Source organism: Oreochromis aureus, linkage group 16 (genome assembly GCF_013358895.1).
Source record: "Oreochromis aureus strain Israel breed Guangdong linkage group 16, ZZ_aureus, whole genome shotgun sequence".
Lineage (NCBI taxonomy): Eukaryota > Metazoa > Chordata > Actinopteri > Cichliformes > Cichlidae > Oreochromis > Oreochromis aureus.
Window position 1 is genome coordinate 21176519 of NC_052957.1, and position 23369 is coordinate 21199887.

The 23369-nt window shown below is 39.5% G+C and overlaps 1 protein-coding gene across 2 annotated transcripts in view; it reads left to right on the forward strand.

Moving 5' to 3' along the window:
- The window catches only part of nck2a (NCK adaptor protein 2a), a 40767-nt gene that overhangs the window by 6092 nt on the left and 11306 nt on the right, over positions 1–23369 (forward strand). For both annotated transcript variants that reach the window (XM_031734534.2, XM_039600233.1), the window contains exon 2: positions 20792–21033. In XM_031734534.2, coding sequence (XP_031590394.2) covers positions 20808–21033 — 226 coding nt within the window. In that variant the 5' untranslated portion in view covers positions 20792–20807. The remainder of the gene's footprint in view (positions 1–20791; positions 21034–23369) is intronic.

Here is a 23369-nt window from a genome sequence, read left to right on the forward strand (position 1 = left end):
TACCGCAAACTCCTCTGCTCCTCCACTTGGACCGCTAGCGCTGGCCATAACTATCGATTGACAGACTGACCACGCACACCATACGCATACTTTTTTTTTCTTCTTCTTTTTCGAATCTTCGGATCACGTGCGTGCCGAACCGTGGAGTGGGATGGGTTCGGATTACGGATCAACCGTGATCCGTTGCACCACTAATATTTTCCATATCTGCAAATCCGCTATGTTTTGGGTCTACCTGATGTAAATTTCGCCATCAAGCAGTGAGCACAAGGGTCTACATGGATGTCTGCATGCAGAACCATGCATAACCATGCAAATTTGTTTAGAGAATTTACATTACAGTGCCCAGTTTAAAAAGTAGCTTTATGATCAGATTGGATATGAGGTTAATCATTACCCGTTGTCCAGGCTGCTTCATTCACTGAATATTTATGATCTATGCAGTAATTGGATTACAACTGTTGTGTAGTGGCCTACTAACTTTATTTGACTTGTATTTTCCAAGGCTCATGCGCCCCCAGCCAGTGGACTTCAAAAAAGTATAACAGAATGAGTGATTGGCCGTCAGGCCACCAGCTGTAAGTGTCTGTAACAGTATAATCTAGGCACGAGGCTTTATTCTATCAGATCTAGTAAGATTTATATCTCATCATCAAGACAGAATGATTCTTTGTTAACAGGTAGGTGTGTACCTACTAAGGTTGGGCAATATGTAAAAATTTTCCAACTGACAGTAGAAAGTCCAATAACCGACGATGGGCAATATATTTGCTAAGGTGACTTTTTGATGGGCAGAGTAATGTAATCATGCACGGACTGATTTGCGTGTTTAGAATTTATAAGTTTTGTTTGGAGGGAATATTTGACCTTCTTTTCTTGTTTGTTTCAGCATTGATATAGCTCCTTTTTGGATTATTCGTTTATTTATTTGAGATGCGCCAAATCACACAAGACTTTACAGGGAGAATTTTTTTTTTTTAAATGTCTGCTGGAAGAGATGATTTAATTTTTAACTTCCTGGAGAGGATTAAAAAAACAAAAACAAAAAGCCCTTTGGAGTGACAAACAGACTAGTTCATTCTGCACAGAGGACTGTGTGGGAACATCAGGCTTTTTCCACATTTCACCACCAGCCCAGGTCCATAAACGTCAGAGTGCAAGAGAGTTTGCATGTCTTAAATGCTCACACAGACCCCTCCAAAATCAACAAACACCTTTCATGTTGTTTGTTCTGATAAATTGTTAACTGAGTACATTTGATGCATTGGGTCCTAGTCTATATAGATAAGACTTAAAGTCTTTACTGTAATGAAGATGGCTCAGGTAATGAGATTTACCAGTGAATAGTATTATCTGAAGTCTGGTTTTTGCTTTATGCTGTTTAAATTTTGCCCAGAGTCCTTTATAACTACAACATCAGAGACTTTCATGCCTTTATTCCGGTAGCACTACATCTTTATTTATATTACTTTATGATGGGCTAACAAAGGCATGAGAAACATCACCTGTTGAAACATCAGCATCTAAAGATTTAGTATCTAGTTTACACCACACCCCAGGCTGTCACTTTTGGCTTCTTTTTTTCGACGACTTTACTTTTCGCTTCTTATCAGTAGTTTAGAGTTTCAGTTGTCTTTCCTGTGCTCTTTTGTTCCTTGAGTTTGTCTAGTCTCTCCTTCTTGTCCTTCATTTCTATCATCACCTCCCAGCTCCATCCCCTTCCATCCGGTTCGAGTTCCTAATTCATGCCCAACAACGGATCTAACAGTCTGTTGGCTTCAGTGTCCTTGTGTCACCACTGGGCATCAGGCCTAATCCTGCTCTGTGATGAAAGGGAGGTGGCAGGGGTGAGTGCTGGAGGGAGGGAGGCTGTGAGAGAGTAAAGCTGGTTAGAGTACAATTGCACAGTTTCTCAGTCTTGCATTCTCTTATCCACAGAGTCAAAACTACACAGTTTTTAATCTGCAGTTTGAGGTTGAGACCTGAGATGCGAGTTTGAGTGCAAGTTAGGGACATTGTGTTGTATTTTAAAGAGAAGACGGCATATTTCTGAAGACAGCTATCAAGTTTGAGGCAATACGTTGGCAGGTTCTTACTGAAATGATGGCTAGATGGAGATTTGAGGATTGGGAGATGTAAAGCTTCTGAGGTCTTCAGGGAGATTACCGTGCAGATTATGATTTCAGCTTCGCTTCACTCTATGGAGAAACATGACTTTAAATTTATAAACCTTCTGGTGAACTGCTCATTAAACAGTAATCAAGACTCCACCGCTGTCCCACATGTTCCTTAAGCAGGTGTGGGGTTCAGATTGCATAGCAGAAAATTGCTACTTGGCCTGTGGAGAGAGAACCTGAGTGAGGGTGAAACCTAACACTTTTCTTTAAGAGTTTAAAATTTTGGACAAAAGTTTGACATCTCAGTTTACTTTGGGTGCAAATAATGACATAAATAAAAAGTCACATTTTATGTTTTGTATCAAAATTTGTGCATCTCTAAAATGTCATTAGATTGATCAAAAGTGAAAATAACTGTAAAAATATTAGTGATCAAATACTGATGCGCTCTTTACCCTTCATGTCTCTGATTAGAAAGAACTTAAAAGACTAAAGGCCACAGCATCATCTTATCCAGACCATTTGCATGACTTCAACATCTAAAAGTCGTGAAATGAAGAGAAATTTATATGCCTCATGGAAAAACTTGAACTTTCTGTGAGTTTATCCATCCTGTTGTTTTTCTGCGGAGGCTTCGACAGGCCCTTCATGCTCTAATTGATTTAATTAAGTGAACGTTTTCCCCTTTGGCTGTACTGATGCAGAAACAGGCGGCGTGCAGACAGAGCATGAGGGCTTTGCTTATCTGTATTTCACAGAAAAATCCAAGTTCCCCTCCGAGCATCGCAGCCCACGTTACTCCCATCCCTCTGTGGTTCAGCCTCATTAACAAGCTCTCACCATTCCTATGGACACTGTGAAAGGCACTCGCACTCTAGTAAACATTATGATTCATATTTGTGATTAGTTTTTCTGAATGGATGAGTTATTCTGCACACATTCTGCAATGAAGAGACATTGGCTATGTTTTTATGAGATAATCTTGTCACTTGTCACTTGGGATTTGGTGATTTTGTTTTTAAAAATGTTAAATATAAAATTAAACAAGCTAAATAATCTTTTAAAAAAGATAATAGCCCTATGAAACATTTGGGATGATGTTTACTTTTCTTTATTACTGATTTACCCCCTTGTTTACTCAAAATTACTCAAGCATCGTTAACTCTAATGTTGGCCCGAGGAACATACACACAGACATGTACTACCTCAAATGCCGAATGATCTTTTTCCAGCTGTTCTTTATTCCTGCTAGTGATGAACTTCAGCCAGCACTAACATATAGATTCTTCACTCGATCTGCCCTGGCTCTAACCTCAGTGTGAAGGCTTCTTGACCTGCCATTCATGCCACTGCAGCTGCTGCGTTCTTTGATTCCTAAATTACACACCTCTCACTGTTACAGGTTGGAATGACGTGTCCAGTAATTTCGCTAATTGGCTGTACTCATCAAAACCTAGTAAGATTAATTTAAAAAATGGGAATAATCTTATTTAGAAAAAAAATACTTACAACATGACCTTCAATGTTTTTACAATTTAGGGAAAATTTTTTTCTTGCAAGCCAGTGAAGGCTTGAGGAAGTCACTGGTTTATGACTTAAACCAAGGTAAAGAAGTAATTCTCTCATTAAACCATAGAGTTAATTCTAACAATTGAACATTGATATGCATTGTTAATAGTATTAACCTTGGAGTTGCTGGTAGTCAGATTTTGTTATTTCTGCTGATACATATACGAGCTGCTTTCCCCTGTTCCAATCTTCCAGAGGTAATAGGCTGCAGGCTGTAGCCCTTATATTCAGCTAAAAACATGACTGTGTTTTCAGTTGTAGGCTGCAAATGAAATGAAAATATTTCCTCTTACAAACGGGATGATTTGAATTGGAAAATAGGAAATTGTTTTTATTTTTTTTTCTGACTCATGAAAATTCACCTAACATTCCCAAAAGATCCACTGCCCTACCAGTACAAACAATCTAGCTGTTTGCTTTGCCTCCGTTCTGTGAGTCAGTTAAGCTTTCACTCATCTTTCAGAGTTTATAAGCCAAATATTTCTGATTATTAGGGGCACACAGTACCTCTGAGTGCAAATGTAGATAACTGTGGCTATGTCCACACGTACACGGGTATTTTTGAAAACGGAGATTTTCCGTTTTCGTTTTAAAAAATAATCCCGTCCACACGTAAAGGCAGAAATGAAGGAAAACGCTGCTAGGAACATGCCAAAGCAGCAGGTGGCGCTATATTCCTAACCGTGTAGAAATGTTGGCCAATCAGAAGTCTAGAAGCCTCGGTGGGAAATAGTAAACAAAGCTGGGGCATAGAAGCAGAACCGAGTCGTATGTGTGGAGGGACAGTAACTGTGTGTGTATATGTAAGCATTTAAACACTGCAGAGAGGACAATTAACAGTAACAGTATTGTAGAAATTCATTTCATCGAAACAACAACGTGGCGCACACTGTGACGTCAAAAAAAAGGCGCACACCTTTGACGCTGCGTTTTCTCCGTTTTTCTCGTCCACACGTAAATGCAAAACGGAGTTTTAGAAAATATCCACCCTGGCGGAGTTTTTAGAAATCTCCGTTTTCACTGACCGAAAACGCCGTTTACGTGTGGACGAAAGGTGCAAACGCATAGAAAAATCTGCGTTTTCAAAAATACCCGGGTACGTGTGGACATAGCCTGTGTCAGTTTACTTTGTCTAGTACATACTAGGGCTGCCACAAACGATTATTTTGATAGTCGACTAGTCACCGATTATTTTTGCGATTAGTCGACTAATCGGATCATGCATCCATTGGACGTAAACGTGCAGCTTATTGCACCAGCAGCATCTGCTCTTATATAACATTAGCTTACAGTTTTAAGTGTTTAGGGTATGTGCTAACTAAAAATAAAGACAAGATGATAGTTTATTAAATTTAATGAGATTTACAGATTGTTTCGGTAAAGTTTAATAAACTCCTTGATATCTAAAATATAACGGGACACCGGAGTATATTCTCGAACATCTCACACTTCTGATAATCAGTTGTCTGCTTGACGTTTATTCGGCCGTGTATAAACTATAACTTTAATCTCAGCCAAACCGATTTACTCAGGAACAAATAAAATACTAAAAAAAAAGGCCAAACAATAACATTTTTAAGTTATCTAAGTGACTTATATATGTTTAACCTGAGTAGCGAAAAGACGGTGGTGGGTTTGAAAACGATTTGCCGGGAGTCCGGTGTTCTCACGGGCTCTAGTGAGCCTTGCCCCCGGCTAGCTATCGAGCTAGTGGGTAACAGACGTCTCCGAAAACGTCGGAGCGCTTTTGAAAATATGCAGTGTCTTGATAAACTGATCAGATATTTAAGGTTTACACAGCTACATTCTCGCCTGAAAATATGTTGAACGTTTATTTTGTGACCCAGAAAGATTAATAAGAGTAATATTAAAACTAACTAGCTGCCGCCATTGTTGAAAACTGAGCAGGGCCGCGCTATGAATTCTGGGACACTGCTTCTTCTTCTTCTTCGGAGTGTAACGGCAGCTGGCATCCTTGTACATGCAGTGCTGCCATCTTCTGTTTCAGTCCGTTATTACACTCTTAAATCCTACTACTTATTCCTGCGTCTTTTGTGATCTTACAAAGCTTCAAACGACGCGTCGACTATTAAATCAGTCGTCGACGATTTTGATAGTCGACGTAATCGTGACTAGTCGACTAATCGTGGCAGCCCTAGTACATACAGTGGCATGTTATAGGGTTAGATTAGTTTGCATGTATTTAAAAACAAAACAACAACAACAAAAAAACACTGATTTTTCTTTGTAAGGAAGCATCAACCTCCTCATACCACAGAGGGACTGCTTTACACACAATTTACTATGCAGGTATATAAGTATGGATGATGGAATCAGCTATCAATACATCTCTCCAATTTAGTTCCGATCTCATCTAGTAGTTCTCTTCAGAAAAATATGATTGCAAATTTTATTTGGCATCATTTACCAATAACATACACAGGAAGCAGTGGTCTGTGATGTGTGTGGGTGTACCAGCCTTGCATAGTGAAGCCATGCAGCCCTTAAGTCCTTGCAATACGGATACACAAGTTCAGCATCTTTAGCTCTGAACTGTGTAACGGAGGACAAACTGGAAGTTAAGGGTCTTGAGATGAGCCTAACTGATTGGAGACTGTTCTGTCTGTGTTTGGGACTGCAGTTTTTCCAGATTACATGTCTCTAAGATAAGCATAGATGCAAACCTAGATCCGCAAAACCAGTCTATTTCACAATTTATTAGATTTAAAATAATGCACTCGTAGCCAACTGTGCACCAAGGGCATGCACTGTAGCTTGCCCCACTGCCTAGCTGCTTATCTTGAAGGGTTTTATTGAATTCTCATCAATATGACTTTGAGAGGAAGTTTATTCAATACCTTGTGACTTTAGTCTGCAGAGAACCGGGTATGTGATTCTAAGTAATTTCCCACAAGATGATTCAGAAGTCCTTGAGATTAAAGGAAATCCCCACACTGCATGGAGAAAAAGAAAGTAAGAGCAGACAGTGTGCATTTGCTGGGGCATGCATTATGGGATGGATTATATGGATGGAATTCAACTCTTGTGAAAACGTGCCACCTGCTCCACGGCTTATACAATACAGAAGCTAAAAATTGTTGTCACGGTTACACGGTGAAGAAAACAAGACATAACACAGAACATCTATATGCAGCTGCAGGTTTTAGCTACAAATCTGAAAATGTTATGTAGCCCAAACTGGCAGCCCTTTAGTTCCATTAGCATTAGAGATCTTATCATCAATTGTTATACACCAGCATTAGCCTTGCCTGAAAACCTCAATTATTACAAACTGCTGAGCAGTATTTGATGTGCCTCTGAACATGGGCTGCTCCATTAATCGTATAAATTGATTAATCAACGCCATTAGTCAAATGACCCAGTTTTATCTTGATTTGTATGAAATATTTAATAGACCGATCGTGCTGCTGCTACTGAATATTTATGATCTATGCAGTAATTGGATTACAACTTTTGTTTAGTGGCCTACTAACTTTATTTGACTTGTATTTTCCCAGGCTTGTATCACAGTTCCGTGTGATGTAAGAGCTGCAAAGACAGCCCTCTCTGAACTTCAGTCAAAAGCAGGCACAGCTACCGTCTGTGTGACAGTTTGGCTCAACAAGACATAACTTGGAGCCGATGAAATCTGTTCAAGGACAGACTAATGCGTTGGAATAACTCAAGTTGGATATTTTTGCTTTTAAGGAAGGTTATCGTGTGAAATCACCAGATCATGTACTTGGTAAAATCTAGGCTTTAAAGATATTATGTCGTCTTGTATTTGTCTTCAAATATACTGTTGCGTGCTTGGGAGTTGATTCAGTTGTTGGGAGCAATATGATAGGCATCCCCTAATCCATTTGTGCCCTTCTTTCTCTCCCTCTCTCTCTCTTAGCCTCTCTCACACACATGGCTGCAGCTGAAGGAAATCCTTCTTTGTTTATGAGATGTAAGGCTCAGAATGCCACAGGGGTCTCCTGAGAATTAAATACTGCACACATTCTGTTTTTCTGCTGTTGAGTGTCTCTTTGTTGCTTTCACATGCACACAGTCATATACACTTGCTACAGGACATCTATTCACCCAATCTGCTGTTTTTTGGCTTGGCAGAGCTACAGTTGTTAGAACGCGACCTTGGGAGGGCAGAAAGAGCTGCTGGCAGATGCGAGTACGGCGCTTCACTGTTTTATGTGGAAGAAATGATATCATCTGCATGTCGGGGATGCAGAAATGGCATCCGGTGCTCAGGCCACACTAAATCGGCACTGAAGTGTAGCGTAAAATGTCAAGCTATGGAAGCCTGTGGTGCAGAAAACCATATAATATGAGCAGGAGAGCTCAGATGGTAAGATGTATTTAAACTGTTTACATTATCAGCAAAAGCAGTGGCCAGCAAGGAGAACACACTGATGGCACGAAATGGCACATTTCCAGCTTTATCTACCCTCAAATCATAGAGAATATACAGCACCACCGTAACTTAGTTGGCTGATTTTAAAACATGGCTGCTAAGAACTCAAATGGACCTTGTCTGTATATTCATTAAAACAGCGGTCCCCAACCCCCGGGCCTCGGACCAGTACCGGTCCGTGAGTCGTTTGGTACCGGTCCGTGAGAGTTGAGGTTGAGGTGTGAAATGTATGGTTTTCAGGGTTTTTATCGGTTTTTAGCGTTATTTTTTTTTTAATCATTTTTATCGTTAACTCGGTTTTCCTGGGTCTTTTCACGTGTGTTATGAATAAATCTTTTTTTGGTACCGGTACTAGTTTTATTTTGTTGTATTTATCCGCGACACCTTAAAGGCCGGTCCGTGAAAATATTGTCGGGCATAAACTGGTCCGTGAGGCAAAAAAGGTTGGGGACTGCTGCATTAAAAGGCTTTGTAGCTTTGAGGTATTGACACTTTCATTTTCACCACACTGTTCTGGTTTTTTCCGTGGGTATGACGCCAAAACAGTTATGTAATACAGACAAATAAACATGTGAAAGAAAGAGAAGCAGAGAAGCTTTAACAACTTTCTTTTGAAGCTTGTTAAAGAGTTCCCAAGTGTCTTGGAAAATGTAGATAAATATAGATCATGGAACATCCTTGGTCAGGGAAAATGAATAACATGCAAACTGTCCTGGAAAATGTTTCCTTCAGATGCGGTGAGCATTAGTGCACAGAGCAGACGCATGGGAATGTAGATGGAGTATGCAAAATCTTTGTTTTTGTTTTTATATGCTGATCATTAAGCAAAGTGGTCAACTAAGATGTCTGAAAAGGCTCAGATTTAAAAAAGAAAAAGACAAAAAAAACCCCCCAAAAAACAAAAACAGATTCTGATACTAATGCTACAATCACAATTTCAGAAGCCTAAAATAATTTCACTACATGATGTTTTACGGAAGATATTTTTTAATAAATTCCATTTATTCTCCCATGCTTTCCGGAGAAAGAGAGGCTTTGTGGTCTGTTAACTGTGAGACCTTTTTGCAGGATTGCTTTTGATTGTTGTGAGGTCGGAGGAAAAGAAATGAGCCCCCTGAGTAAAGGAAACAAATGTATGCACTCAAAGTCGGATATGACACGGTCATATTTACAGCGATATTACTTGGGAGATCTGCTTATTGAAGACTTAGGCACATACTATTTTAAAAACAAGCCACTGTCAAAGGATGACTATGAATAAAGAATAAATGCTGTAAATTATCCACATCTGCACAGGGGTATAGAAGTTGTTCAACAGGTCTGCATTGAATTGCACCACTCTCTCTGCATTGCTATTACTACATCAGTCTGTTCTCTGTTGGGAGCTTCAATGTAGGATCTGATCAAAGAGAATAATTCAGGTCCATAGCCGAGGGAGGAGTAGAATGAAAACCAAATGGAGTTGAAGGCACAGAGAGAAGGTAAAACTTGGGATGGTTAATAGTCAGCAGTGGTTTGTGTTACACAAAAAAAGAATGGGTGTAGAATAGTTTCAGAAGACTCAGTGTTCTTGTTTCCTCACTTTCTAACGTAGTCTTTCACAACATATTCTGAGAGTGTGAAGTGTTAACATGAAATGAGTGTATTGGTTCATTGGGTGGTTATTTCCTCATACAGCGTTGGACCATTGCTAGTGCACGGCATGCAATCTTACCCCTTTTAAATAATGTAATGCTTTAAGTCGAAGAAGCAATTTATACACACAGCGGTCATTTTGAATTGTTTATCTTCCATGTTAATGTATTAAACTACAGTCCAATTGTGCATGCTTATGGTCACTGTACACTTGTCAAGTTAGCTATTTGAGAGTAAAAAATATTAGTAAAAATGCACACACATGACATGTTTGTGCTACTGCTATAAAGTGTACTCAAGATCTAATGTTTCTCTGACAGGAATCTGCAGTTCGCAGTAAAATAGACGTCATATTTTCCAGTTAAGGTAAAGGAGTGCATTAGAAGTAAGGGCTTGTTGAACCTGAGCTTGCAGTGGTCAAACATGCTTTATTATAATAACTTCCTGGAGGGTGTTGTATTGTGAGTAATAGTAGCAGTTACTTGCTTAGTTGTGAGCTGTTGTTCTGTGATTCATTTTCTGATGCCTTACTTTACATCAGCATTGCAGATCAGGTCTTTTTAAAATATCCAACATTTTTGTGAGTCATGAATGGGACGCAGCAATCTCAAAAAGATAAGAAACCAGTCTTTGTTTCCTGTAGTGTGGGAACATTGTGATGCAGTTGATAGTGAAGAATGTTGATAGTGATTTAACTCTTGGGGAAAGTATTGTTTTTGCAGAGTATGTGTATATCATTTCCAAGTTACTTTAATGAATAATAAATACACATAATCAGACAGGGGTTTTGACCTTTTGCCAGCATATCGTTGATAATACTGTGGTTGTGTTAAATTCTGTATTTAGGGCTAGGACCAGATAATATCCTAGATAAAAGTAGAAGGTAAAAGTAAAGTGAATAAACAATAAACGTTAAATAAAATGAATTCTGTATTATTATTCTGAATTATCAACATTTCATGCCATAGTAAGCAACGTGGATGTCATAGCTTTTTGTATGCAATGCCATTAAAATGACCATAGTTAGTGACGGTTTGCCTTACAATTAAGTATCCTCTGGAAGAACAGTTCATATTAAGAAGAAATTGTTGGGGGGAATTGAGGGGTCCAGCTGTAGCCAACTTCATAGAAATGATTTGGACAGCTGTACTGAGGCAGCTGTATCTGATCTGTATCTGGTGCGTCATTTATTCATTTATGAAGATGCCACAGCTTGCATTTTGATACACTGATTGCTGACAGGTGAAGAGAGAAAGATTAATCACTGTTACGGTGTTCTCCTGGGAAACCTTGGGACTTGACATTGTTGTGGACATAAACGTAGTTACAGACAAAACACACACCGCAAGTGCAAGGCCGCTGCCCCCTCAAAAAAAGGAAAATCTAAAACAAACCCCCAAAAAAAAAAAAGACAATTATTGTCAGGAATATTTTTTCTTGATGAATATTGTATAGAGCCCAAGGTGATGAACCAGCATTCAAACCCCCAAGATCCCAATCCAATTATGCCTTTACGGGATGCATCATGAAGAAGTACGAGCGGGCGAAACTCCACCCTACAACCCAGCAATCCTATATCTGTATCCTTTTAACTTTTTATTTTGAAACCAGGAGTACCTACAAAAAATATTAAACAAGTGGTTTTTATTTTTGGCAAATTTCTGAACAAAAGGATATTAAATTTTAAGTCCACTTTGTTAACATCCTCTGTAAAATATGTGTGTGTGTGTGTGTGTGTGTGTGTGTGTGTGTGTGTGTGTGTATATATATATATATATATATATATATATATATATATATATATATATATATATATATATATATATATATATATCTCATCCATCCTTGTGCATGTCTGGACTGATTTGAGTGCTGCTGCTATTTTTTGACTGCTCCTTGGAAATCATGTTATTAACACTTGCAATTGTGTCTCAGCAGTGCTTATGTCCTGTGTGCCAAAACAACTATTACAACTGTTCAACTCGAATTTAATTTTCAGGAAAGTGGACAAAGTACTTGTTAAATCTGGTTGGTGGTGGCCAGAAAATACTAGGATTTGCTGTGTGCTGGCATATTTTGATAAACTGGTATGCATCGCAGGTCAGAACCTTACCATATTACAATAATGGTCTGGTCCAAGGCCATATAATTGAGGTGCACAAGTAGTCAGAAAGAGAGTCACATATTTTGAAACCTTGAATATGCTATTTTAGTGAGTAACACTTAACAGTCTTAATTATGAGAGCCAGATAGACACTCTAGTTTCTGATCTCGATTATACATAGGAATAGTAGTGTTAGACTAGTTATGTTATAACTATATAGTTTATAGTTTATGTCTTGCATATTTCCACAACCATATCCATAATCACATACTGGGTATGCTACCATTGTATATAGTGTATTATCTTACTTATTTTATATGTTTGTATTTTATTTGTATTTTTTGTATTTTCCTTCTGATATCTGTACCTGAGCTCAGGTAACGCAAAAATCTCCCCGCCGTGGGATCAATAAAGTCTTCTCTTATCTTATCTTATAAGATAGTGGCAAAAGACTTCTGGGACAAGAGTGGGAAATTCTTCTGAACTTGCCTGAGACATGTCCAGTTTTAAGATTTCAGTGTCAAAGTAATCCACTGATGGTCTGTGTCCCACAGACTTGATTGTTTTGAATGAATTAACACTTGTTTGAGTGATTTTACAATACTGAAACAGTCTAGAAAGAGCATATTTCTCTTATATTGGCTACTCTTCATTGGCTCCACGTTAAATCCAGAATTTACTTTAAAATCCTTCTCCTCAAATACAGGACATTGTCCTTAGTAATCAAGCCCCATTTTAATTTAAAGACCTCATAGTACCATATCGCCCCAAACAATTCATTCAAAACAATCAAGTCTGTGATCTTCTGGTTCCTTGGGTATTTAAAAGTAGAATGGGAGAAAGAGCCTTCAGCTTTCAGGCCCCTGAACTGCTCCCAGTTTGGATTCAGAAAAAGACACTCTCTACTTTTAGGATCACACTTAAGACTTTGATAAAGCTTATAGTTACGACTAGATCAGGTGACCCTGAACCCTTCTTTAGTTATGCTGCTAGGCTTAGGATACTGTGGGCTTCTCATGATGCACTGAGCATTCTTCCTTCCCACTGTTGCCCAAGTCAGCCATCTGTCCTCTGTTTTGGTTTGGTCTACTGCAATCCACACACATAATGCAGCAGACATGAACACAGAATTAAGCAGTTTTCACACAGGGACTCCATCCCTGAGCTTTTCTAGACATTACTTGACGGAGATGCGTTTGAGAATACAAATATGCAACCCAGTCAGATCAGTCGTAGCAACTCTCTAGTGTGATGTAAGTCAGTCTGGTGTGAGATTAAGTAAATTTGTGATTGTATGAGACAGGGAAGGGAATAATAATAGTAGTTGCAGGTAGCAAGTGGTCATCATGTGTCCTGCATACCTGTATCAGCATACTCCAAAGCCCTTTCCAGACTGCAATACAATTAACCAATATAAAGACTTGTTTTTTGAAAAAGCTTAGTGTTTGGGCACCTCTTTAGTCTTGATGTGCAGAGAGCAGATCCTTGGAGGCATGGTTTATGGTGAGGGATTAGAAAAATAGTCTGGTACACTTAATTAAACATGTCTGTAGCTTAAAGCCACTGCACCATCTTTGGTGTTTGGCTTGGAAGTGACCCTTTTCACACTCCCGTATCTCCCCCCCCCGCGTTTATTGCTCTCTCTCGAGCTTTGTCACAGACACAAACACAGCATCACCTCAGGTGCTTTCTGTCTCCCCTCCAATCGAGAGAAAACATTGCCATTGTACATCAAAGCTGTGTTCACTACACTCGCCCCACTGTGCTTTACAATGCTTGCCTTTTGTTGTCCTGGCAAGGGAGATGAATACTAGAGTATCACACTGTTAAAAATAGAGACTGTCTATTCCTTATGTGAACCAGGGCTACAAAACTGGATAAAACGGATACAAGAAAAACAATGCTAATAGGTGATGCTTTGGAGCGGGGAGAGGTTGTGTACAGAGGTTTGGGTTATGAAATTTACAGAAAACAAGGTGCACAGTAGAGCAGTGTCATGTGTTTGGAGTGCAGGGAGGTGTGCAAAGGGAACAGGCTCTGCACTGTTATTGAAGGGAGTTAAAGTAGGCATCAAGGAGTAGAGAAAACAACCTAAGTTAGAAGTCAGCTATTTAAGCGTGAAGAGAGAAAATAAGGAATTTAGCAGGAACTGGGTGCAGTAGGGATTCGGTGTTGTTTATCATTGTTCGCTGCAATCATTACGATAGAATAATGATATAAAATTAACCCAATTTCACTGCTGTGTTGCTAAATTAAGAAAATGCTAATTAAAACAGCAACTCGCATAGTGCAATCATTAAAAAAAAAGTTTAAGTAGGAAAAACGCCACCTACCATTTGTCTGCAGAGATCATGTGTGATGCAGGGATTGGTAAGGCACGTTATGTACTACTGTAGTGATCACTGATTTGTTGATTAGTGGATATTGTACAGCTGTATCTTAACATCAAAAGATTAAATAACACTTCGCATTCAGAACAGATTCACTATTGACATTAAGTGTTAAATATATATTTTTATGTAAATTTAACATGAAATACATAAGTTATCATAAAATATGTTAACACCCACCTTATTCTTTAATGGTGTCTTCATAAGACATTTGGAAACACTCTTCTGGTCTTCCCTTTTTTTCTTTTCTTTTTTTTTTAACCCCTGTGAGTGAAAAAGGGACCACCCATGATTATTGCCATGGAGATCGATTTAACAATTTTTGCTCTGGATAGGAGAGAAAAGCTGAAGTCATGACAGAAAATAAAAGTGACATGGGAAAAATTGCCTGTAGAGAGGAAGGTCCTGTTAAAAAAGAAAGTTTCTTTCATTGGTTTTTAGGCAGCTTAAGATTTATGGTTGTGTTGTATGTGACACTGCAGGATTGCTGCATCAGTGGTTGAAGTGAACTGGAGTGATTCTTATTGATTATATAAAAATGCACAGTATGCTATGGCAACTAAAAATTTCAGTGTCTCTATTTTTTTTTTTTTTTTTTCGTTTTTCAGTTAGTCTTTTGGTGCTTTAATACATACCCTAAAACTTCCATGATGTGTTTTTTGTTTTGTTTTGTTTGTTTATATTGTTTGTTTTTGTTCTCTGGGGGTGCTTTTACTTGTTACCACTGGCGCATTCTGTGTATACTCAAAAGGTATCAAAAGCCCTTACTAGCACTTCCAGTGCTTTTAAACTAGCAGGCCCCAAAAGCAAGCCCCTGCTTGTTTGTTTGGCCTTATGTCAAGTGATTTTTTTTTTTTTTCCCCCATGAGAAGCAGTTAATACTCTCATTAATACAAACACCCAAAGCTTTTAATACGAGTTGACATGCTGGATATAATTTGGTGCTTTTGTGAAGACGATTGCCATCTGTGTGCTGAATGCTCGCGCTCCAGCTCGGCTCATGGGAACAGTCGGTTGCTTTTCTGCTAGAGCAGCAGGAATTTTAGTATATTGCATTCAGAGGGTTAAACAGAAAACTTTCTAAACTCTGTTTTCAGGTGGCTGCGTGCACCTGAATTGCACAAGCTCAGCATATTAACTTGTGGCTTGTGTGCATGTAATCATATTTTGTTTGTTCAACACAGCAAGAAAAAAGCATAATTTTAGTATTTTGGGGCTGTGTGCATTTGTAATTATAGTTTAAATAGATTCACTCTACAGGCACAGAGGATTTGGAACTTTAATCACAGGCTATGTAGTACATAAACTGATCTTATATAGAGGAAAAAAAAACTTTAAAAGATGTTACTGAAAAGTTACTGAATGCTAAATGCCCCAATATAAGGCAATTGAAGTACGTAATGATAGTAGAATGCCTTAGCCTGCCTTTGATTTTGTGTAATCTCATCCACAAATCCCAAACTTAAAAGCACAGTGCTGGATAGTGTAGTATCACTTTAAAACCTCATACTCTAACATTTATTTGGCTTTACTTTTGGATACTTCTGTTTATGTTTCTTTCGGGGTCTGGTGCTCAGACTCAATGGAATCATCATAAAACAGGGCTGAATTTTTAGGGATGTTATAACTAGAGATGGCTGTTGGTTCTCTGGTTTAGATTGTGCTTTGCAGCTTTGGAAAAGTTGAATTTGATAAAGCCTCCTCTGTCTTCAGATGTTCAGTCATATGGTGTGGTGATAGCAGGCCGGGTTCTATTTGCGTGGTCTGAGTGTGCCTTCTTCTCAGTCCTATTTTGAGAAGACAGCAAGAAGTGCTTTTGGTGTTGTATTTGAGCTGTCCTCGAGTGGTTTGAGTTTGGGGCTTTTTTTTCTTCTTTTTATTATTTTGATGGCATCCATGTGTATAGCACCCATTTATTTTCGTGAAACTGAAGAGCACTCACCAACCTCAACACGGAGGCAGATGAGCTCATGTCATATACCACACCCTCTGTTGAAAAGACAGAAAATGTACTTTGTGTGTGAGGGGGTGATGCACTGAAAGCCTATCGAGAGGATGTAACATATTGCTGTTTAACAATGTAGCTGCCACACTTTTTCAGCCTGCAAAACTGGGGTAAATGAGACAGCAGCAGGCATGCATGTGGAAAATGTTGTCAACAGTGACTGTATGTGAAAGGCATTGAATGCTGCTCTGGCATGGTTATGTTGCTGGAGACGAATCATTCTGTGAAGAGGACCATTAGGCCTCGTTAAATTGCAGAGCCTTGTCCAGAGTGGCTGTAGCAGTGAATCTGGCTTCCTCATGTTTCAGTCTGTTCAGTGCACTCCAAATGCTTCCGACACTGATCGCCAGCAGGGAGTAAAGCAGTCCTCCTTCCTGTGAGAAGCAACTATTGCAAACAGTGTGGAGTGGAGGGGGGAGGTGGAAGTGTTCTCCCATTGGCTGAATTTTGGCTAGCTTTGACCTGAATGCCAAACACGGAAAGCTCTGCCAGACGTTTTTTTTTTCCCCCTTTAAACATCCCCTCTTTTTTCATAATCCTCTTTTACTTTCTCCCTCTCTTTGTGCACATTTGAAAGGCCTCTAAACGCCACCCCCCCTTCATTGAAGGGAGTTGTGAAGTGCTGGTGAAGCCCAGCTCAGCAGTCTGCCGCTCATCTTTTCCCTCATAACTCTCTTAGCTGAATAACGGGGGGTTATGAGAGACACTCTTGAGTGTTTTTTTTTTTTTTTTCCACCCCACCATCTCTTTCCAGTTTCACACTGGCCTAAATTGGTTTATTTTCTTTTCCTGTATATTTGTGTGCATTCATGCAGAAAGAGACCTTTTTGTTTAGCCACCTGTCTTGTCTGTTAACAATACCAAGGAAGTCATTTGCTCCTATTAAATGGCAATTCTATCTAATTTTCTTTCTTTAGCAGATCCTGTTTTTAAGCTGAGCTGTATCAAAAATAGGCATTCAGACTGATTTCTGTATCAACTGCCTTGATGGATTTCATTGCAACAGCAAGAGCAATGTGGGTATCACAGTGAGCTGTGATACATCTGCCACTGTGTCATACATGATAGCTGACAGAGGACGACGGATTTTATTTGAAGCAGCATTGCCATCACTCTGCCTGATGCAAGGATGGCAAAGAGACAGAAATTGGCCTCATGGTTGATAGGTGGTGCAGTGCTCATGATAGGATGGTGGGGAAAAACAGTCACATATTATTCAGTTACTCTTGTGCAATGTGTAACCACTTTGTTTTGCTGCTGTTCAGCAGTTTTGCTTTGTATGTTTAGTATTTTACAACAACTTGAGGAAAAAAAAAACAGGTCGACCTAAGCAGTGTCTGCACAGACATCTGGATGGTAGCTTGCAAGGCAGGAAGGCTGTAGCTGTTAGCACTGCTAACTTTAGTCACAATCTCCACACTATTGCATCATGTCTGTGCAACGTTATACCTACAATTTAAAACCTGGTTTGATTAATGAAGAATATGGTTAACAGTTTCAAATGGATCTTTAATGTATTAATCAGGACAGTGTGCCATTGTTACGGAGTTTATACTGACATTTAAGACGGTCTTAGTTTGGATTAGTTTTGTTATTTAGGTTAGCCTTACTACTCATATATGTTTTTGCTCAAATACTCTCTGTAGTAAGCTGATATCAACAGATACACAAGGCTGACTCATTTTGCACTCCCCCATAACATGACGGTACTGTGGCTTTTTTTTCATGTGTTTTCTACCTGTTTGTCACTGCAGTCTCATCTAATAATCATCAGTTGTTCCTTAATGAGTACTCGCTGGGGTGACACCAGTGGGGTGGAAAAAAGTAAGCACATAAAGTTCAGTTAAGTGCAGCAAGACCTGCTGTTACACTCTAGAGTTTATACAATGGATTATATGTGGCACTGACATTTTGTGATGACAGCAAATCGGTTGAGGGAATGAGTTGGTTGCATGTTCGCAGCTGCTAATTTGTTTGTCAAAAGTATAACCACGAATGAGCTCAGATCTAGGCATCAGTGTAATTGCTTTTTACTTGATTTGTTCAAATTTAGTTGCGCTACAAGCGTGAAAACAACTTTCAGCTCGAAGGTCTGAGTGAGTGTAACAACCACTCTTGTGTAGAAGTGCGGCCAGATTTATTTCTGTTGAACATTTCTTATGTGCTTTATACAACATCTTAAAAGTGACAACTGTAAAATATTATGCAGCATATAACCAATCAGACTTCTTCAGGTTTAGCGTAATCGTGCAACTGAAGTAGCTCGGCCTAGAAGCTGTAGCCTGGGGCAGATAAAGGCCACAGCACGTTCACATACCTCCTGTCTCCTAGAAGAGTTGACGTCACTGTCCCTCATCTTGTCATAAATCTGCCTTTTCACTTCAATTTCCTGCCCTCTCCAAAGAAACACAGCTGCTGCTTTTCGTGTTTTCCTGAGTATCAAACTGTCCCTTCTGTCTCTTTTTTTCCTACTGAATTCTTTGTACTGCACTTAAAGTTGTCACCTCCTGGAAAGTTGAGTAATTTAACTTAGGTTGAACTTAAGCTATGACAGCATTGCACAACCTTCCTCCTTTGCTTTCTTCTGTTGTCCGTGCTCAAGCCCGTGAAGAAATCCAGTTTGACAGCCTTAGTGACGGCAAGCAGAGACACATTCATGAGTGCAGATTTCATCTGCTCAAACTGTTGCATTTCAGTTTTTATTGTTCTGTTGCAGAGACAGAAAGCAGCTATTAGACGCTGTCGTGCAGTGACACACAACCCTGCTTTCGGCTGTAACTGTAAGAATGTATTCTGTATCGGCTGCACTGTCTCTGCGGTCGTGGCCTAATTGAAGCAGAATTGAATCTCTCCGGTTGAAAAAACAGCCGGAGCTTTAGAGTGCTTCCATTTGCATTTCATAAAATGTAGCCTACCCAGAAGATATCAATCGTTCCACCAGTAATGGAATCTTTTTATATGGTCTAATTTGTGCAGCTCCTCTTCTCATGAGTCATAAATCTCTTTTGTGGTTGTTCTTTATCTGTGCTATGCCCTCTCATTAAAGACTAAAATGTAAATGATTATAGGCGTAAGGGAATATACAATCCCCCTGCATTATAAATCTGTGCTGCTGATTGTTTCCCTTGTGTCCAGTCCATGTACTGTTGTGCTTATATTGTAAAATGCACACACATGCTCCCCATGATTGTGCTGTAGATATTGATGTCTGTTTTGAACCCTGAACTTTGTTACTGCTGTAATTCGGTGCCTCACAATAGCTTCCTGATAGCCTTACATTAGATTAGACCGTAGATATCAAACGGGCAGTTTTATTCCATTACGTTGGTTGGCAATAGATGGCACAAAAGCTTTATAACACCCCTTTCAACTGTCAATTATTTAACTTATCCTTATTTTCAAAAGGCTCCTTATAATCTCCACTAATTTCTCGTCAGTCACGTCTTGAAGTAATCGCGCTTCCACTTGTAGACTCCTAACTTGGCAGAGAGCTAAATATAAACTGGATTGTTAAGATGGTTCTCATACCACAAGGTGGCTTTTATCACAGAGCGGATTTTCACAAACTGGAGTAAAAGATTCCATCAAACATTCCTTATATCTCTGTGCAGATTCCCCCAAATTTGGTTGCATCATAAGTGATTCCTGAAGCAGTTAAGGTGGTTAAGGTGGTCTAGCAGCATCACGTCGAATGACCTTACCTAAAGCTTGGTGAAGTAGAGCATGTAATTGCTCACTGTCTGTCAGAAAAATCTAATAGGCAAAGTAATGTGCGTGCTAGAGAGGGTGAATGCAAAATGAGCACACAAATTGATTTTGTGTGTTTGTGTTGTTTTCTACCAAAGAAGTCCTTTGACAATTTATATTTATTTTTTTGAGGGGTTGTTTTTAGCGCCGTTATCCTGAAAAAGAAATAGTTTGCCAGTAAGAATTTTATCAGCAGTTTGAGTTGTTCTAGTCTCCATCCAATGAATTATCTATTTAAATTTTGATTAAATATGACTCACAAACATGAGATTGTCATATTTAGCTTCCTTATGTAATCTAGCCTTCTGATAGACTGGAACCCCCGTACAGGGTGTATGCAGAATAATGCCCAGTGTGAGCTGGGATAAGCGGTTTAGTAACTGTGTGCAGGGATGAGTATGGATTATTTTTGTAATGACTTCTTATGTGTCACAGCAGTGCAGAGCCTCACACAAACTCACCTCTAAATTATCCTTTGCATTAGGGGAAAAAATGAATATGTATTTTGACATTTTGTAAAAGATGTTTTTGCAGTCTTTGTATTTGTCATTGTTTATAATGTTGGACAGCAAATCTGGTTAATAAGTAACAAAAGAACAACTTTATGGTTGTGATTTATAGATTAAATATAACTTGCTTAATGGCTGGAGTCAGGTGATCAGTCAGAAGCAGTATTTCCTTATAATAATTAACTTATATGCTTACTAATAGCACATAAGTGAATGTGCATACTGATGTACACCATTTGTATGGCAGTTTGCAAAGAGTTTTAGTCCTTGGCTCACTCCAGGTCCCTTTCCCCCCCAACAGGAGGACTCCATGAAAGATGACAGAGGAGGTGATTGTTGTAGCCAAGTGGGACTACACGGCCCAGCAGGACCAGGAACTTGACATCCGTAAAAATGAGCGTCTCTTCCTCCTGGACGACTCGAAGACCTGGTGGCGTGTCCGCAACGCCTCCAATCAAACGGGATATGTGCCATCAAACTACGTCGAGCGCAAGAACAGCCTGAAGAAAGGCTCGCTTGTGAAGAACATCAAAGACACTCTGGGTAAGAGGAATTCAGTCACACGCTGCTTAGAAGTCAAAGGTTGCCTTGTGTGTACAAGTTGCTACTGCCAGGAGATTATTCTCAGTAAAAGCAGAAAATCTCTGCATCCTCTTTTCAATACTCTGTGCGCTGTGGTGGGGGAGATAAGATGCGGTGTTAAACAGTTGTCTGTGTGTGTGCACTTGTGTTTGCTTGAATTCTCTCTCTCAAAAAAAGTAAAATGATTCCTTCACCATGTCTACCCCCTTGCTGGGAGCTGTTACTGTGCCCTGCAGGGATCTTGTTGAGTTGCCCATTGCTCTCAGCTGTCAGCACTCTTGTCTCTCAGTCCCCATTCGTGACTTGAATATATTAGAAATTATATGTTGGCATAGCTGTCAGCCTGTGACAGGGATTGCAGAGAATATATAGTATGACTAAATGCATTGAACACATTTACCATTCACCATTTAAGCAACCTGATCAAAAATGGAGGCTGTCGTTGTAATAGCCAGTTCTAAAAATATTATGGATGAAAGACAACAAAGTTTGTCTGTTAGCATCGAGTATGACAAACTTTTTTTAAAAGAAAAATAAGTGTAATTCTTTTATGTGCTTGCCTGTCTTGCAATCAAGACATCAACAGAGATATAGGAGATTTTATATGTGACCTTATGCATAATACAGCAGCTTATAGTGGCATAGACTGAATAGGTGGCACACAGAGCTTTCACACATGTCGGTGAGCATTGACTTTAACTTTTTTTGTACTGTAGCGGATGTTGGTATTTTTGAGACATTCCTAAATTAATGGTTTGCTCTTTAGTGCGGCTGCACAGTGGAATCTATTTCTAAGCTTTCGGCTGCGGTTCCAAAATATGATCCGTGATGGCTGTCAGGCATCCTGGTATTTGTTTAATTTATTATGACTCGTAGCAAGACAAATAGTCTCACAATGGGGTCCTGTTAGATATCAAGTATTCCAATGGCGCGTGTTCTAAGTTATTTTTACATATTTTTTGGGGGGGGAATTTAGGAGTAGGGTGACAAAATGATTGGGGAGAAGTTGCCCTGGAGTACAAATGCCACAGAAATGACCACCGAGAAAAATACCCCTCACAAATGAGATGGCCGATCACTTACAGATTTGTGGTGTGTCCTGGTAAACAGCCGACATCAAGAAATAAGCCTGCTCTTGTTTTTTTTGTAGCAGGAAAAGAGCCAGAGGCAGAGCAACGCTGAAATTCATCTGTTTTGACATTTTTAGTGTGACATACCTTTTTTGTGAAGGAGAGAGAGACTGATATGGTGAGAAGGGAAAAAATAGAAACGCCTGCTGTTAAATTTTAACAGTGGGGGAAAAAATGATCAAGATGCGCAACTGGAATAAAAATAGTAACTGTGTGGCCCTGAAAGGCAGCCATATTTAGATTTGAGGGGAGGACAGTGAAGTGGAGAATAGAGAAAGAGCTGAAAGGAGTCTAGTCTAATGCTCTGATTACTCTCAGCTCTGTGGCTACCAGCCCTCGGGGAAACTATGTAGCCTCATGTGGGCTAGCGTGGCACAGCCTGCCACTGTCACCCTCATAAGAGTTCACTGTGTACAGAGACAATAGCATCCCCTCACTCACTCCCCCACCTCAGTATTGTTCCCATCAGCTCTTTTCTCCGTCACTGTAGGTCTCTGCTTTTCTATGATCAGTGGTTTAATCAGTGGAGAAATCAACCGCCTAATGGTTGTGCGAGAATGATGGATTACCTCTCTGTCCCCTAAGTTACATATCGACTACATCATTATGGCCTAGTTCCATTTCAGTCTAAGTAGCGTGCTTCCAGCTAGTAGCTCTTTAGTGTTAAAAGCCAGAGAAAATTCAATAGGCGAGCACGCTGTCATGATGAGGTGATGAGCAATAGGTGAGGTCGGCCGCTAATGGAACTTACACACTTAAATGGAGAATCTGATTGGCTGGGAGCTTGATTATTTCATCCTCTCAGTAGTCTGGCCTTTTTCTTCTATTTTTCATCTCTTCAGTCAGTCCATTGTGTTTATGCAGCCTGTTGGTAGTCTATAATTATTGTTATCTTCAGCTTTTCATTTTCATTTTCTGTGCTTTAATGTGGCTGTATCATCAACATCACTCGAGGCAAAATTGAACTCTAAATGGCTGCATGCTGCCTTGTGCCCCACTTTGCTCTCCCAGGAAATAAAAACAGTAATGGCTGAAAGAATTCAGCTTAAGTCCTACTTAATCCTGAAACTGGGCCAGTACTCACTGTACAACATATTGGAAAGTTAGAGTTCCATCCACCTGAGTTTTTTTTTTTTTTTTTTAAACAGCATGTCTGCTGCTATCAGT